Here is a 17749-nt window from a genome sequence, read left to right on the forward strand (position 1 = left end):
TACTTTCCACATCTGTGGATCATTATATTGGCATTGCCAGCATACCAGAGAGTTTCTATTGTTTCCCCTTCTCTTTTTCTCCAAGATGGCCAAAAGGCAAAGAGTGAGGCCTATTGCCATAGCAAAATCATCAGGATTCTTACCACCACCTCGTGGATGAGCTCAGGATGCCTTCTTGAAGGAATGACTGTGTTTCCTCGATGCTTTGCTTTCAAGAGGGGCAGATACCCTGAAACTTCACATCATCTCATTTGAGAGTCTATGACTACAAAAAGATGTGTGTGGGGGCCTTTATGCACATGGGCTATAGACGACTTGAAAATGTGATGCACTGTAGAACCCAAGAGATCCTCTGAAACTAAGCAGTGAGGGTTCACTAGGCAAATCAAAAATTGNACCCTTGATTTGCTTTCCTCACCAGATCTTTGGTGAGTGGATGGAAGGGAAGAATCTTGCTTGAATATTTCTCTTCTTTTATGCAGTTTGGTTGCTTTTTAAATTTTTTTTTGTTTTTGTTTTTATTTTTGTTTTAAAGCTCTCTCATGGAACCAGGTACTATCTTAGACCTTTATTTGAATTTCTTTATGCTGCAGCAAAATATATATATATATATGAGGCATTTTTTGAAGTCATAGAACATCTACTTCCTAGCAGCTTTCTTTTTTACCTCCTAGTTTCAAGCTACTATTTTCCATGCTTCCATTAGGCTTACGCTATTGTGGGCTGTTCTAAAGTGTCGGCCCCAGGAGAGAGTGGTATGTATGAAAAGAGCAAAGGAATGACTCACTACAATCAGGAATTTTATATTTGAAATACTCAGGGGAGAAGAGTGCAAGTGAAAAAGGGTGATGAGTTGGGAAATGGGCGTCCTCTGATAAGGAAAATCAACACAAAACAAACCTCTCTTGATCATTTGAAAGTTTACCACTGAAGCAAATCAGGTGTTTAGCATCTTCTTTCTCTACCCTGAGTTCCTTGGTAGGAATGAACTTGAGATGGGGGAGAATATCAAGGGTGACTGTCATATGCCTAAGTCACAGAGCTCAGGTTCAACATAAGCCTGAGGTTTAATGCAAGACTAAACAGCTGTGGAACTAAAGAGTGCATCTTACCTAGAAACTAGAAATACAGAACTAAATATGCACATGTACACCCATGTGTCTCTTCTTTGTCTAGAGTAAAGTCAGTCTGTTGAGTGATCATTATCACCACCATAGATTTGTCAGAAAGGAAGGCAGTGGCCATAGCTGCCTGGTCTTCTGGGCTGGGTCAAGAAGGTAGATGCTGTGGTTGATACAGGGGTGTGCCAAACATAATTGGCAAACAAATGAGAAAAGGAGAATGACCAAAAGGAAAAGATAGGAGATAGGAGAAAAAAATTTAACAACAACCCAAAGAATATTAGGTGACCCTGCAGTTTTTCAGATGAAATATTCCCGCTTACACTCGCTCACTGTGTTTTGCAAGTCAATGTCATTTCTAAATGAGCTGTCCAAATTTTCTGGGTATTCCTTCTCCTTCATCTGGTTAGTACGGTGTGACTGCTTATGCTGGTAAAGGAACCGGGTCATGATGCCGATGATAGAGAAGATGATGAATATCACCACTGCTATTACTCCTGTTGAGAAAGTGGGAAGAAAGAGATAAGGAAATCATCATGGATCGTCTACTCAGAAGAGATGGTTCAGTCTAGACAGACTGGGCACTCAGCAGACCGAAACGAAACTAACCAAACGAAGAGCCACAGACTCTTGCCCAGAAATGAAGACCAGCTAAAATGCTTTCAAGCCAGTCTAAGTCAGAGAATGCCATCATATAAATATGTAATCATCCTGGAAAAGGATTTCTTAGGTGTTTCTTCAAGACCTGATTTAAAGAGGTGACAGAATCTTTTAATTGGCACAGAATCTTTGTAATTGTTTGTAATTTCTTTGTCACCTTGCAACTAAATATTTTAGAACTACTTCAGCACCCTAGGAAACCATACCGAAGTATCCCAGACCTCAGTACACCTTCTGGTGATGTGAATTCCTTTAGGGTGTATATTTGCTTTGCTAAAAATGACTTGTTACATAATGGAAGGCTTCCCAAACACGTAGGGCATTCCTCCACTGCTCTGCCCTCTGCTAGGCATGGCCCGGTGCAGAGATGGGGTGATCGGTTGTCCGGAGATGCAGAGTCAGCTGAAACAGCAGACCTCTTCCAGTTACATCAGATTCCCGCCTGCTTGGGTCGCATGTGATTTTACTGCATCTACTCGGCAAGTTGCCCTCGCTGACTCGAAGGTCTTGTCCCTCCCTTTTCCAGGAAGCCTCTCGGGATGCAAAGAGCACAGTCAGCAAAAAGAGGGTGCATACGTAGAATCTGGTGACTTTTAAAAGGGAAAATGCATCTATACATGAATGTCGTTTTTAAACATTCAAATATTTGAGAAGTACTTAAGATATTCAAATATAACTTTATTTCCCAGAAAGTGTATATTCTCCTGTTTTGTTTCTCTTTCCAAGTTGAATGGATAGTGACAACATAGGTTTATTTTAGAAAGTTAGTTTTGGGCATCCTACACTGTGGTTTCCATAAGCATGGATACTTGAGAGTTAAATACATTGAATGCACATCTTCTACCAATTTGTAACAGAGCTGGGGCCATCATTAAGATTGCTTACTTCTTAAAAAATATTCCTAAACCTTCATACAGCATTTTCCGTGACTATTTTAGAATAAGGCAGAGTAAAACCACCTAAGTTAACAAACCTATGATAAACTGGGTGGCAGTGAGTGGCTCCTGTGAGTGGGCTGCAGTTTTATAAGATGAAATACAGAACTGGTTTCTAGTCCTTTAGTACACAGACTGCTCAGAGGTAGAGGGATTTTTCCCAAGGGGCTGGGATGCTTTTCCTGCTGTTAGAGACTCACAGAAGCATGTAACTGGGTGGGAAATGTCAGCAGTCACAAAAGTCTCTTCTCCACATGTCAAATGAGAAATTGTAGGAAGAGAAACAGTCAATACATTCCTTCTTACATTTCTTGATGCCAGACAAAAATCAAATCGGACTCTCTTCCCTGAAGCAGAAATTCAGGTCAGACATTTTAAGAACTTCCTTAAGGAAAGGTCACGGTTTTCGTTCCTCGCAGTCAGATGGTAAGGGGGCACCTTGGTGCTCCCACAGCCGTTTGTACCTCCTCCCTCAAAACACTACTTGCTAGCTCCATTGTTTTCTGTTTACCAGTCCCCTCTCGCACCAGGCTCTTGGTTCATTGATGTCAACATCCATGGATTCCTATACTTAGCACAGGACTTGACCCATAGCTGAGACTCGTTAAATAGAAGTTAAATGAATGGATAGTGCTGACTTTTGAAAGAATTCCATCTGGTGTGGATCAGTTCATCTGGCCTGCCACAAGGCAGTGATGGGGGCACCGGCTCAGGCTATGGTTCCTGGAGGACAATGAACTTAGTCTCTCCTGAGTGTCTTACATTGATTGAGGTTTGGGGATCATTCTGTGTTGCAAGGACAAGGTGGGGAAAAACAAGCCACTCGAGGAAGCAGCCAGGCTGAGGCAGGAAAAAAGGGGTGAGACCAACAGGCAGTGAGAAAATGGAAAGACTGGGGAGGCGGGAGGGAGAGCTAAGCTCACAGCAGAGGAGACAAGATCTGTATCCGTAACCATATGTGCTGCTGGATTTGAAACGCCAGTCCTGTGGGCTTCACCCTGCTCATTAGATCCAACCCAAATCACTTGCTGGAGAAAACTGACAGGTCTGGGGCTTCACCCATCTGTCCACCCCAACATGGCTCCTTCCCATATGTTTTATTGGTGGGCTTTGTTTGTGCTTCAGGAAAACTGACAACTGCATGAGATGCACAGGGTGCACGCTGCCTGTTGCTAAGTAAACGTTCCAGCTGTTGACTCAGTAGTCAGCTGCCTGATGGATCAGGAGCAGGATGCATACATGGAACTGTAGATGCTGGGGGAGAGGATGCCTTCGATTACACAGCACCCATGACTATTCTCGAAAAGGCTCCCTCCCAGTCTCACAGATCATGCTGGGCTCTGGATGCTGGATGGCCATAATTAAGGAAGGGATCAGATAAATCTCTTCCAAGTACGGAATCATTGGTGTCCTCTCTGCTTTCAGCAACAATAAATGATTTACCTCCAATGATGGCCGAGTCACTTCGAACTGCATTGGTGAGTGGTTCCCGTTCATCTGTCTTCCCGAAGGGATCTGCAAGGAGTAAAAAACAAAACAAAACAAAACAAACAACATGGTGCTTCATTCTTCATTCAAAGTACTAGAAGGTCAACAATATGGACTTTAGATGACACATCTGTGGATTAGACCCAGTGCTTCCTAACAGTTGTGAACTTGCATTTTTTTTTAAGGAACCCAAACAAACACATGAAAAGTCATCTGAGGTATACAGCTTCCACCCCATAGTTTTGTGACTATTGGCTTCTATGACAGCTGTAAGGGAATGGGCTAAAATGGATGATGGAACCCACCCATATCTGCTCTTGCCTACAGTTTATCTCTCACCCTAACCTAGATGTTCTTCTCTGCTTTGCTGGACCATCCCTATTCATGGCAATGGCCTCTTACTTCAAGCACCCATATTCTGTCTGCTTCAGAGGTTTTGTTAGCTGCATAAGGATTCTGAGCCCATTGACAAGAAAGACAAAAGTGTTGGAGGATTAACACCCCCAGGAAACCCTCACTGATGAAGCGAGGGAGTTCACTATATGCATGTTAACATATATGGTAGAAGAAAACGAACATCAAGTTTGAAGGCACATAGATCTGGATTTGAATCTTACTCTGCCACTTGTTGGCCTGGTGACATTGAGCTATAAAGCATTTTCTTAAATGTTTATTTTGAGAGAGAGAGAGAGAGAGAGGGGACATGCATGCCAAGTCGGGGAGGGGAAGAGAGAGGGAGATAGAGAATCCTAAGCAGGTTCCACGCTGTCACCACAGAGCCTGATGTGGGGCTCAAATTCACAAACTGTGAGATCTGGCCTGAGCCGAAGCCAAGATTGGACACTTAACCAATTGAGCCACCCAGGCACCCCCAAAAATATTTTTAAATAACAACTCTGCAAATGTATTAAAAGTGGTACCAATTGGTACCAATATGTAAGCATATGGTGCATATGCAATTTTCAGGACCTATAGCAGCTGTCATCATTGTCACTGCATCCTCAAGAAATGCCTAGAACATGAGTATCATTTTTCCCATTTCACAGAAAATTAGAATCCTAGTCATTTAGTAACTTGTCTGGAGTTCTATAGTTCATCCATGGCAGATTCAGAATTTACATCAAAGCTAGTCAACTGCTATGCCTCACTGCTGGCAAGAAAACACCAAGCTTGGTGACGAATAGGCAACAGCAAAACTCAATCCCCTTCCTTCGTTCATAATTAATAACTTATTTGGCAACTGATTGCCACACTTGATTAAACCAAAACAAATCCCAGGGATGCTTTAAGTCCCCCATGATGATGGTGACTAAGGAAAGAGAGAAGAGGTGTTTTAGGGAGCAGTAAAGTAAGAGAAGATATATGAATGATAATGTGGTGGGATTTTCCCATTGTTAAGGAAGGTTGATTATAATCACATGAATTATATGAGTTCAACAACCAGTCTGCCTATCTCTTCCTAAACTCTTCAGTTCTCAGGGTGGTAGTCATTTAAACTGTAGTGATTATATATATGTGCAAACATTCACTTAGTTCTAACCACTCATCATGTTAAAAGTGGGATTATATTTAATATATATAAAATTCAACCATGAGAAATCAGTCATAATTCTTAACTACCAGTGATCATGTAAAGTAAGGTCTTGAGTAATACTAGTCTTAAACCTGGAAAATTCTTGAAGATATTAAAAGTAGTACTATTAAGGGGCACCTGGGTGGCTCAGTCAGTTGAGCGTTCAACTTCGGCTCAGGTCATTATCTCATGGTTCATGGGTTCGAGCCCTGCTTCAGGCTCTGTGCTGACAGCTCAGAGGCTGGAGTCTGCTTCGGATTCTAGTGCTCTGTGTCTTTGTCTCTGTCTCTTTCAAAAATAAATAAACATCAAAAAATTATCATTCCTTAAAAAAAAAAAAAGTCTTGCTGTCAAAGGAGGGCAGGTGCACTGTACCTGATGAAGAGTCCACTGTGGTCACGGCATTCACGTCCGCATCCACCACGGAGCCACAGCTGGATTCTGTCAGGATCCCTTGGACAGTCACAGGTGCAATGGTGGAGTGACGCAGGGCTGCCTTCAGGGGTGCTACCTGGTTGTATTGGACTGAAGACAAGCATCCAACAAAACCCACGGTGTTTGCTTTGGCAACTTCAGAATCCATTCCAAGATGCTCTGCAAGATGGAAGACACTCGTGTGTGTGTGTGTGTGTGTGTTCTCTTTTTCAAACTACGCCTCATATCCTCTTTAAATCAGGTCTAAAATTCCAGAAATTGCCTTGTAATTTTTTATAGTAAGGGAAATCGTCCCTGGTTTCTCTTTCTCTCCTTTTCCCAAAACTTACCCCTGCTATTCGCATTGAGATATCAACCCCCTATCATAGAAAACTGTTAGGGCCATCTCTGCTCTGAGATAACATTCCAAACTTCTAAAGTCTCATTCCTGTACTTTATGAAGTGTAACAAAGACTTAATAAATCTGTTCTACACTCTAGATATTTTATAAAATTTATTTCTTTATCCCCATCACCATTAATCTATGGATGCTGGTATGAGTTCAAGCACACTACAAAGCTCATTACAACATTACACTCAAAAATGACACAAGGAAAAATGCGTGAAAAGAGGTAGAGGGACTAGAAGTCAAAGTGGCACTTCCAGAAGTTTCTCGCATTCAGTGTTTAAGAGGTCTGTATAAATTGGCCATATTCAAGATTTTTACCTGCTTAATTCTGTTGAGGGTAGTGATTGGGGAGCACTGATTTTCTGACAGCAATCTTCCAAAGTATCTTTGAGTCTTTGTGAAAGGTGAAGAGGTAATCATTGATGATTCACAGGAAGATCAAATGTCTTATTTTCTCCAAGATTTGTAGTAAGATTACTCAGCAAAGATCATTTAAACAAATTGCTGTGATACAATTACATAAAACGCAATAAACATGGGCTGTTTCTTTTATTCTTAAGGCACAATAGTTTCAACCCACTAGATGGTTCAAATCGTTATTTTATTATGATAATCGATTTATTTTCAGGAAGAGGGCAGGGGCGTCCCTCTCTACCTGGTGGAGATTATAATTTAGTCCAAATCTATATATGGTCAAAGAGTGCCTCCATGTATCTCCAAGTGAGAATTTTTGGGGGCAGCATCAGAAAGAGATTTGATGAGAATATGGGAGAAAAAGAGAAATTAATATCCCTTAAAAATGCCTTTTCTAGTTTTGCCCTTATAGTCTCTGCCTTCAACACCCATGTAAACCTCACCAGTCTATCATCCCTCTCTTCTTACCAAAAAAATGAAAGAAACTATGTGCATTAATTTTATGTAGCCACTAAAAAAATGACCACAAACCTAAACAGTTTAAACAACGTAACACAACACAAATTTATTGTCTTAAAATTCTATGAAAATCTGACATGGATCTTGCCAGGCTAAAATCAAGGTGCTGGCAAGGGTGCATTTCTTCTGGACATTCTAGGGGGTAATCTATTGCCTTTTTCTACTTCCTTCGAGACACCCACAGTCCTTTGGTTATTGTCCCTTCCCCCCATTTTCAAAGCCAGCTATGGTGCAGGGCTTTCCTCCACAGCTACATCTGCTTCTAATTCTCTTCTATTGCCTTCTTCTTTCACTTTAAGGACCCTTGTGATTCCAGTGGGCTCACCCAAATGCTCCAGAATAATCTCACTATTTGAAATGAGCTAATTGGCAACATTAATTGCATTTGCAACCTTACTTCCTCTTTGCCATTTAACCTAACATATTCACAGGTTCTGAGGATGGGGACTCAGGTATCTCTGTGGGTTATTCTTCCTCCCCCTGAATGTCTGTAATTTCATGAGAATTGCTCAGGCAGTGATAATGAAAATTCAATAGAGATGTGAAGTGACCCATCTGTCAATGTAAAAGAACATTGGGGCAGAGGAGGAAACTGCTGATTTCCAAAGATTCCAATAAATATCCTACAGATTCCAATAAATACCCCATAGTAGTGGTATATATTTGTTACTCATTAAAGGATCATCATATGTTTATTTCTTAATATGGGCTCTAAAAGACTTTGTCTCAGAAGAGACTTTTTAAACATTGTTATTCAATAGTCTTCAGGCCAACAAACTTTCTTTAATGAAAACTGGGTGCTTTTGCTCAAATGGCACTAGAATGTGATGTACGCAGCTGTAATTCCAAATGCACATTCACTACTGATTAGAGGTTAACAAGGAGTTGAATTAGAGATTGGAGCATTTTGCGAAAGAGGCAGAAGACAAGAGCAGAAAAGCATAAACTGGCATGAAGTTTTTGCATTGTAGGATTTCAAAGCAGCAGAAAGTGACATGTCAATGTCACTAGGCCTTAAGGGTCTAAGTCACAAGTGCCAGATCTTATTCCCAGAACCCAGTTAGAAAGAAGCTTATATCAGGCCAAGGTCTTCAGAGGACATCACTATAGTGACTGCTAGCAATACGTGCTCCAAGTACAAGGATCAGCACATGGACAGATTGGGGTTAGTGCCAAAAAGTGACATTTTCTCCTTAGGAAGAGATGTTTCGAGCAAAGTCTTATGTCTAGGAAAGTGCATTTATTCTAGATGTATAGTAAAGATGGAAACCTGGAGATGCTTCTGAAAAGAAATGAAAGGGACAAGAATCCTCGATAGGAGAAAACACTCCCAGTATGAGGTGTGATATAATGATTTCTCAGATCTTTACATACATGGAGAGGAAAAAAATGTTAGAATTAATTTTCCTTCTAATGACCTTGTTAACTAATATGCAGTAAGGAGTAATCATTTGTTAAAAAACCTTAAAAGCCACAAGTACTCAACACTCATGATCTATTAAGCACCTACTATGTGACTATGCAATAATTGTGTGTCAAGTATTATTTCTTTTCCCCTCAAAGTTTCTTCCAGATACTTGTTTCTGTCTTCCAAATTTCACAGGTGAAGAAACCAACACACAGAAAAATTAAAAGATGTAAAAAGGACCGTGTGGCAAAGTTGAGGCTCAACCAAAGTTGAGGTTATAACTTGAAATGCCAAACTATTTGTTTTAACTCTTTCCATTCAGTTAACCTCCCCCCTGCTGGAAACACCTAGTATGAGTTCCATCTCCACCACTTTCTGCAGATCATCGGGTCAGTTAACCTTTCTGGAATTCAGTTTCTCCAACCAGAAAATGGAGGTGACAATACTAACTTCTTGTGTTGTCATTCCTTTTATTTGTAACTGAAATTTAGTTGGCTTCCAAGAGTATATTAATTTCAGGTATATAACATAGTGATTTGACAAGTATACACATTACCAAATGCTGACCGTAAGTGTAAGTATCACCTGTCACACATTCCCTATGCTGTACTTTTCATCCCTATGACTATTTGATAAATGGGATTTTGTGCCTCTTAATGCTCTTCACCTATTTCACCCATTCCCCAACCCTCCCCTCTCCAGCAACTACCAATTTGTTTTCTGTATTTATGAGTCTGATTTGTTTTCAGAGGATTTTTTTGTCTATTCATTAGTATTGTTTTTTTTTAGATCCTTATGCAAGTAAAGTCATATGGTCTTTGCTTTCTTTGTCTGACTTTTTTGTGTAGCATAATACCCTCTAAGTCCATCCACTTTGCTGGAAATGGCACTATCTCATTCTTTGTATGGTTGAGTAATATTTAATTGTATATACCACATCTTCTTTATCCATTTATCTGTCCAGGGACATCTGGGTTGCTTTATATCTTGCCTATTGTAAATAATGTACCAATAAACACTGGGGTGAATATATATTTTTGAATTAGCATTTCACTGGATCATATGGTAGTTCTATTTTATAATTTTGGGTGGAACCTCCTTACTGTTTTCCACACTGGTTGCACTAACTTACATTCCCACCAACAGTTCATGAGGGTCCTCTTTTCTCCATATCCTCACCAATACTTGTTACTTGCCTTTTTTATTTTAGCCACTCTGAGTGGTACAGGGTGTATTGTGCTTTGGATTTCCATTTGAAAGGCCAAATTCTTTGTCTGAGCTATGCTGCCTCCCAAAAAACTCCCCAAACATATCCGGGATAGAATGAGATATTGATACATTACTAAGAAGAAATAAGTTGCAAAAACTAAGGAAAGCACAAATCATTTGATTCAATTTATTAGTCAGAATTTACTGAATTCTGTATTATATTAAATACACAATGTGTTTCATAATTCATTTTATTTTTTTAGGTTACAGTTCCCTTAGAATCAAAAGGAATTAGGGAGGGACTATTGCATGTGTGGGCTACAGAATGAAAAATGGAAGACGAACTCAACCATGAATGTGGCTACTCAAAAATGGCAGAACAACAATATACACAAAAGCCCCACCAGTGGAAAATGCTGCTGTTCTCTTTCTCACTTTTCTCATCATTTTCTGCTCTCACTTAAAAGTCACATCCAACCATCAAGGAGAAGGACAAGATTTCTCTTCACACTACACACTACCACCTGAAGGAACCACAGGTATTTTACAAAGAAAAACCTACAAAATGTCTTATTTGAAACTGAGTTTCTCCCTCTCAGCACACTTCAAACATCACTGAAATATGGTTTCTGATTCTCATTAGAGTCTATCCCCTTTGCCCTCAAATACTGATGTAAAAGCACCATGGGATGCTGAAATAAAGCACAGATTGGAAACGAGACGGGCCTGAGTTGATGAATCATGCACTTGCACATGTAACTTGGTTTTCCTCATCTGTGAGCCTCAATTCTGTCCACTGTAAAATAGTGATGAGGAGTACTGGGCACATGGATTGTGCTGGAAATAAACATAATAAGCCTGATTCTTAGTTCAGTGCCCTTAAATGCATTTATTCTTATTATTCTTATTGCAGTTGGTAATTATTATCTTTATTCTTCCAACTACTCATTCATTCCAGGCTCCTTTACCTAGATTCAATGGCCCTCAGCATGCTAAAGTAAACTGCCTTTATATGAGAGAACAAAGATGTAAATGTTGAGGGACTTGCTGTAAAGTCTTTGCGTTAAATTTCCACGTCATACAGAAAAACTGAAGACACGTAGTACCAAAACTCTGAATGAATTGACCGGTTAAGTTATTATAGACCTTCTTCAAGTAGTTTAAAACTTGACTCTCTACATTAATTTGGAAACACTCATCTCTTCAAAGCAAAGTTATGCCCCCTCTATTAAAGCCAGTGGCTTCTTCTAGCCACAGAATGCACAACACTTCACATGGTCAAAATTGTTTGACACTAAGATCATGGTTGAGCCAATCCAGGCTAATTTTATGTAGGAAGTTTATTCTGGATATTAAAAAAAATAGAAGAAAAGATCAGCCATTTGCTAAAAATAGACACAGCTTCAGGATGTTACATGACATTTACTATATGTCAAAAGCCATTTATGACTTTTGAATCCTAAAGTGTCAAAATACAAGCTGTGCAGACCCATCCAACCCGGGCTTAGAAGAGTAAAATGTTGTACCAACATAAATTATAAATAAAGGAAGCCGATGTTAATGGAATGTGTGAACAGTATATACAAGTGAAGAGTTTTTCCCTCCAGAGTCCTTTGTGGCTTTCAGGCAAGAGAGAAGTAGTCTGAAAACTTAACTACCAGGACTATTCCAAGGCCAAGAACTATATCCTTCAGATACAGATTTTAATCCTTAAAGGGGAATGTTAAACTGTATTTAAAAAAAATACTTGACACTTACTTAATGCTTTTATGTTTTCCACGGTATGTTCATTTGTATATCGTGTGTAAATATTCATCCTTGTGAATGGAGAAAGTGGGGGACAGTTATAGCCAATCACCAGTTATGCAAACTAAGACATATGACCAAGTACAAATTCACCAGTCCATGGCCTCAGACCTATGTCTCATGGACCTTATCCTCCTCCTTTTTGTTTTTTATTTTCCTACTCCGTCATACTTACACCTGTAGGTATTGACTACTGGTAACATGAAAAGAAACGGCCCTCTGTGGCGTGCCTTACAGTCATTCACAAGCTATCTTGCACCCACCCATCCAGCCCTAACAGCGCTGCCCACAACCAGAGCTGCTTCATCTTGCCTGAACAGGCATAAACTTGGCCTAGAAGGCCTTTCTGTCCCTTAACTGCAGGGTAACATCTGCTTCATCAGTGCAAAACTTCCATCTATTTATTGGCCACCACCGGCAACCATGCTCCGTGTGAGACCGAGGACTTCACAACTGCTGGCAGGCAGACATGTCCTGATCTCTGAGTTTTCAGTCATTTCAGAGGATTAGAATGTTGGACCACCTAATCAGGCCATAAGCCTTCACGGTAGGGGCAGATCATTGCCATGAGGGCACAGAAAAGATCCTGGACACAACCTTGGACAGCAGTGAGCAAACCCAGTGTGCAAAAGAATTTCCAGCGAAATGCATGAAAACAGCTTTTTCTTAGATCTCTCATCATGCCATAGGTCAGTCTGGTGTGGACGTACCCTGGAGTTTTCACTTTTAAAGTACATTCTTACACACTTATGACAGGGAGGGTTCACGGACCACACTTTGAGAAACACTGGTTTAGGAAAGATGGCTTAGATTAAATGTTTTCAAATCAATGCTTAAGTGATGAATATACAACAACCACACATGAAGGGGGGGGGGGGCACAGTGTTCCAGACCCAAAGCCTGTCCAAGGCCTACAATGAGAAAGTGCATCACATTTAAAACACTGAAAAGCCAAGTCAACTCTGCCTTCAAGTGAAGCAAAAGTTGAGGTTAGAAAGATAGGCAGGAGCCACAGAGAGGCATTTTGTTTACTGTCTATGACATTTATTTCATGATCATGTTTATAAGTCTGTCCCCTGACAAGGTTGGAAGCTTCCGACTTTCAGGAGACCCAGTTTTACATATTTCCACCCTCCTCAACTAGGACACAGGGCCCAACACACAGAGTGTGTGTTTAGTAAACACTAAAAGGCATTAATGACTGAAAACATATGTTTCCTAATATGGGCAGTAATGCAGCCTAATCACGGAAATTTACATACACGTCAACCTTCATCCTGGCCATTGATCAGCATATCATTTCTTTACATTTACATTTACACTCAAGACGTGTTATGTGGAACTCTCTTGGATGAGGCAGGCCGAGTTCATTAACATCCCACATGTCTCTCCCAGGAGTGCACATGGAATAGCCCCTATTATTCCAGCACCTTGTTACCTAGAGCTAAATGTACTATTCCTAAGGAGTCGGAGTGGCCATGTAAGATTGGCTGCAGTATGTCACTGGGTCTGTCACAGGCTTTAAGAGCCTGTGAATTTGCTCTCCACGTGGGTAAGGAAGCACCTCCCAGATACTCATGACAGCCTCCTTTTCTTGTCTCAACCTGAAAGTCCCTTCATCCATGATCACTTCCTTAGACACCTTAGTAAGGAGTACACGCTCCCTCCTCCCTCTCTAATTCTGAAATTAAATGACTAACACTGAAGCCAGATGACTTCCCTTCTAACTCATTTCCTCAAACTTTGCAATTTCGTGCACATGCGTGTGATTATTCATTTACCTTTTACGCACCACTCCCGACCCCAAGTTTTATGAAAAAAGTGTACTTACTTGCTTACTACTAACGACCTATTTTCTAACATCATATTTGACAGAGAAATTGCTAAATGAATATTTTGGGTGGTTGAATGAGTCTGCATTGCACAGGGTTTGGTCCTTAAAGTTCTACCATGACTCTTTAAATAAAAATGTATACATACATACATATGCTAATGATACAAAAAGACTAAAAAATAACCAGGCCAGTTGAGTAAGCAAAAGTACTACCATTTAAAAATTTATTATTTGGGGCACCTGGTTGGCTCAGTAGGTGGAGCGTCCGACTTCGGCTCAGGTCATGAGTTCATGGTTCGTGAGTTTGAGCCCTGCGTCGGGCTCTGTGCTGACAGCTCAGAGCATGCAGCCTGCTTCAGATTCTGTGTCTTCCTCTCTCTCTGCCCTCCCCTGCTCATGTTCTGTGTCTCTCTCGAAATAAATGAACATTAAAAAAATAATAAAAATAATTTATTATTTGAACTGAATAAGTCAGTAGCTGAATTATATTCCTCCTTTTTAAATTGAGTTGGTTAGTTATGTGCATCATGTAAAGGCATCTCTATGGATATAGGATGGTTACCACTGAATCTGTAAAACATCAGCAACATCACCAAATTTAAAAATTCTAGACATCATACCCCTAATGCAAATTCTGCTGGTTTTCCTTAGAAAACTCACTTTTCTGACTTTGAGTCTGACATAAGCTGCTGTATAAATCCATTCTTTGGGATTCAAAGAAACGAAAATAATTCCTCTTAGGGTAGTGGGTATTTGATGTGGGGTCAGAACCAAACTTATGTGTATTAATTGTATTGTTTATTTTGTTAAAGGAAATGAGCAAAACTGGGGTCCTGCATGTCCTAACAGAAAAATCCCCTAACAGAGTCACAAATTAACCTATAGAAATATATTCTACCCTGATGTGCACTTGCTAGTTGTGGAGTTATAAGCATCAAGAAAAGGAAAAGCCATCCTAAGCACCTTCGGTGCTTTGATGTTATTTTGTTGTTGTTGTTTATAGATTTAAATGGTGCAGGGAGTAATTATATCAAAAAAAGTGTTGAGAGGCAAGGAGAGTTCTGGGCACGAAAGGTAAGGGTCCCCCTCTGGTGCTGTCTCAACCTCTAGCTGGAGAAAGGTGGCTGAGTTAAGGCATCATAGACATCCAGATCCATAAGGGGAGGGAAGGAAGAAAGGGAGAAAGGAAGGAAGAAAGGGAGGAAGGAAGAAAGGGAGGAACGGAGGAAGGGAGGGAGGAGGGAAGGAAGTAAAAGGCTGCCTCTTCCTGTTTTCCTTTTTAAGAATGAAGAATCCTTTCTCAGAAACACATCAGCTACTCAGCTACAGTGCAGACTTCCTCTAATTGACCAAACTGTGTCACGTGTTTATGCTACACAAATCTCCGGCAATGAAAAAGGACCAGAGTCATTTGCTTGGACCTTAAGTTCTTAAGACCTGTTTTTGTTCTCGAGACCCATTTCCACTCTTAAAAATTCTGAAGAGATTTTTGTCTATCTCTATATGTTTTGTATCTATCTATATCCACTGTATTAGAAACGAAAGGTGAGGAAACTTTAAAACAAGAATCCACAGCACACATTCTAGTTGCTGGCTGAGTAGAGGTACCATCACACATCTTGCATCCCCTGAAAAACATTGTACACGTGTAAGGGAACATAACAAAGACGGTAAAAGCTAGTATGAAAAGGAAGATGGTTTCAATGTTGCAGATTCTCTGAAATGGTCCCAGGACCACCCCCCCAAGTCCACTCCCAATGACCCCTGGACCCAACATTGAAAACCACTGCTTCAGACCAGTTAGGGGTCATCCTCTGGGATTGCAGATGGAGGAAAACTCTCCAGGAGCACATGGCTTCATGGAGGAGCAGGAATGCTTGAACAAAACTGGAATTTTGTTAGAAAGTGGGAAAGAAGTCAAAGGAAGTAGTGGGTAGGCAACCAATACTGTCAGATGCATATATACAAACTAATCTCTGGAAGCCAAGCTATATCTGTCTATCTACACACACATATACACACACACACACATTCATATAGAACCATCATATATAACATATCATATATATATATATATTTGTACTACACACATATACATATATATAAATTCATATGCAACCATTTATTAAGTAATGTCTATGCCCAAAGTGGGGTTTGAACTCACGACCGCAAGATCACCAGTTGCACCCTCTACACACTAAGCCAGCCAGGTTCTCCCATAAGAAGCCATTTAAATAACATTAAAGAACAAAGTCATTTCAGTAAACCAAAGTTTTACTTGTTAAAACTCCTACCTCCTCCCACACATTCAGTTTAAAAGGCAGTTATTTTTGATGCGCTATATATTCACCTTTTATAAAGGTCTTGATGTCTAGGTTGAATGACCTAAATTTGGCTGCTCTAAATAAGGAAAACTGGAGCTATTCTATAAGGATTGAATGGAGACCAGCCATATGCAACGTTGCCCCATTGGTGATGATTATAGTTGATGCTGCCTTTTTTTCTTTTCTTTTTTTGGTGCCAATTATCTTCTATTCTGGTGCTAACCTGTAACAGATACCTCATGACATTAGACACTATTATATGTCATTCAGGACGACCTTTGAAATGTTGCTGCATAATAATACCAGTGGATACTAATTATTGAGCATCTATCAGATTAAATGGTAAAGCATCATAGAGACAAACGGCATACGTTAGCTTTAAGAGTTGGAAAAGACAGAGTAGTATAGAATTATATCTTCTCTGCAATGAGGAAAATAAATTCATAGGGATTCAAAGTCTCTAGAGCTTGAATAGCTAGCTCTTCAATCACATTTTTCCTCTTATGCATCATACTGTCCCTTCAAACCCACAGGCCAGAGCTTTATAGCTAAGCCCCACAGCATAGCTTGCTTAGTTTAATAACTGGTCTATTTTATACTTTTAGACAATCAGCTAGTAGACCATAGATATATTGAGGTATGGTGGGGTTACAGAAGACCTCCATGAGGAGGGGATATGTTCAGGTCTACTGGAGCAAGGCCTGGGTTTGGGGCTGGGAAGACTGCATCTTAGAGACAGGGGCCAGGACAGCCTTGAACTCTGTGTCCTAAAACTGTGTGGCCATAGGAATGACTGGATCCACACAGCCAAGGGCCTGGCACCTGAAATTTTTGGGAAAAAACACCACCATCTATGCTGCTCTCATGACCTGGGGGAGAGAGGGAGCACATCTTCATGTTTGTATCTCTAGATTATCATCCAAGGGGCGCCTGGGTGGCTCAGTTGGTTAAGCGTCCGACTTCAGCTCAGGTCATGATCTCACGGTTCCTAGGTTCGAGCCCCGCATCAGGCTCTGTGCGGACAGCTCAGAGCCTGCAGCCTGTCTTCGGATTCTGTGTCTCCCTCTCTCTCTGACCCTCCCCTGCTCATGGTGTGTGTCTATCTCTCTCTCAAAAATAAAACATTAAAAAATTTTTAGATTATCATCCGATATGTGATTGATGATTTTTATATTCAATAAATAGGACTCATTAAAATAACATTTGTGGGGGCGCCTGGGTGGCTTAGTCGGTTAAGGGTCCGACTTTGGCTTAGGTCATGATCTCGCGGTTTGTGGGTTTGAGCCCCGCGTCGGGCTCTGTGCTGACTGCCAGCTCAGAGCCTGGAGCCTGTTTCAGTCTGTGACTCCCTCTCTCTCTGACCCTCCCCTGCTCACGCTGTCTCTCTCTCTCTCTCCTAGCAATAAATAAAACATTAAAAAAAAAAAATAAGATAACATTTGTGACATGTTAACCATAAAGAATGTATTTCATTTCCTTAGGCCTCACTTTCCTGACAAGTAAAATTGAGTTCATCATGGTATATACTTTGAAGTTTGGTTTTTTGAGAAAAATGGTGGTGCAGAGAATAATAGTCTCCCAAAGATATCTATGTCATAACCTCTGGAACCATGAATAGGTCCCCCTGTGGGAAAA

General features: G+C 40.5%; 1 protein-coding gene across 2 annotated transcripts in view; it reads right to left on the reverse strand.

Moving 5' to 3' along the window:
- Window positions 1-670: 670 nt before the first annotated feature.
- Window positions 671-17749, reverse strand: part of CNTNAP5 (contactin associated protein family member 5) — an 801668-nt gene continuing 784589 nt past the window's right edge. For both annotated transcript variants that reach the window (XM_077766729.1, XM_077766728.1), the window contains exons 22-24: window positions 6153-6371; window positions 4160-4231; window positions 671-1618 (exon numbers count right to left, since the gene is read on the reverse strand). In XM_077766729.1, coding sequence (XP_077622855.1) covers window positions 1422-1618; window positions 4160-4231; window positions 6153-6371 — 488 coding nt within the window. In that variant the 3' untranslated portion in view covers window positions 671-1421. The remainder of the gene's footprint in view (window positions 1619-4159; window positions 4232-6152; window positions 6372-17749) is intronic.

The sequence above is a fragment of the Crocuta crocuta genome, unplaced genomic scaffold, assembly GCF_008692635.1.
Source record: "Crocuta crocuta isolate KB4526 unplaced genomic scaffold, BGI_CrCroc_1.0 scaffold5, whole genome shotgun sequence".
Lineage (NCBI taxonomy): Eukaryota > Metazoa > Chordata > Mammalia > Carnivora > Hyaenidae > Crocuta > Crocuta crocuta.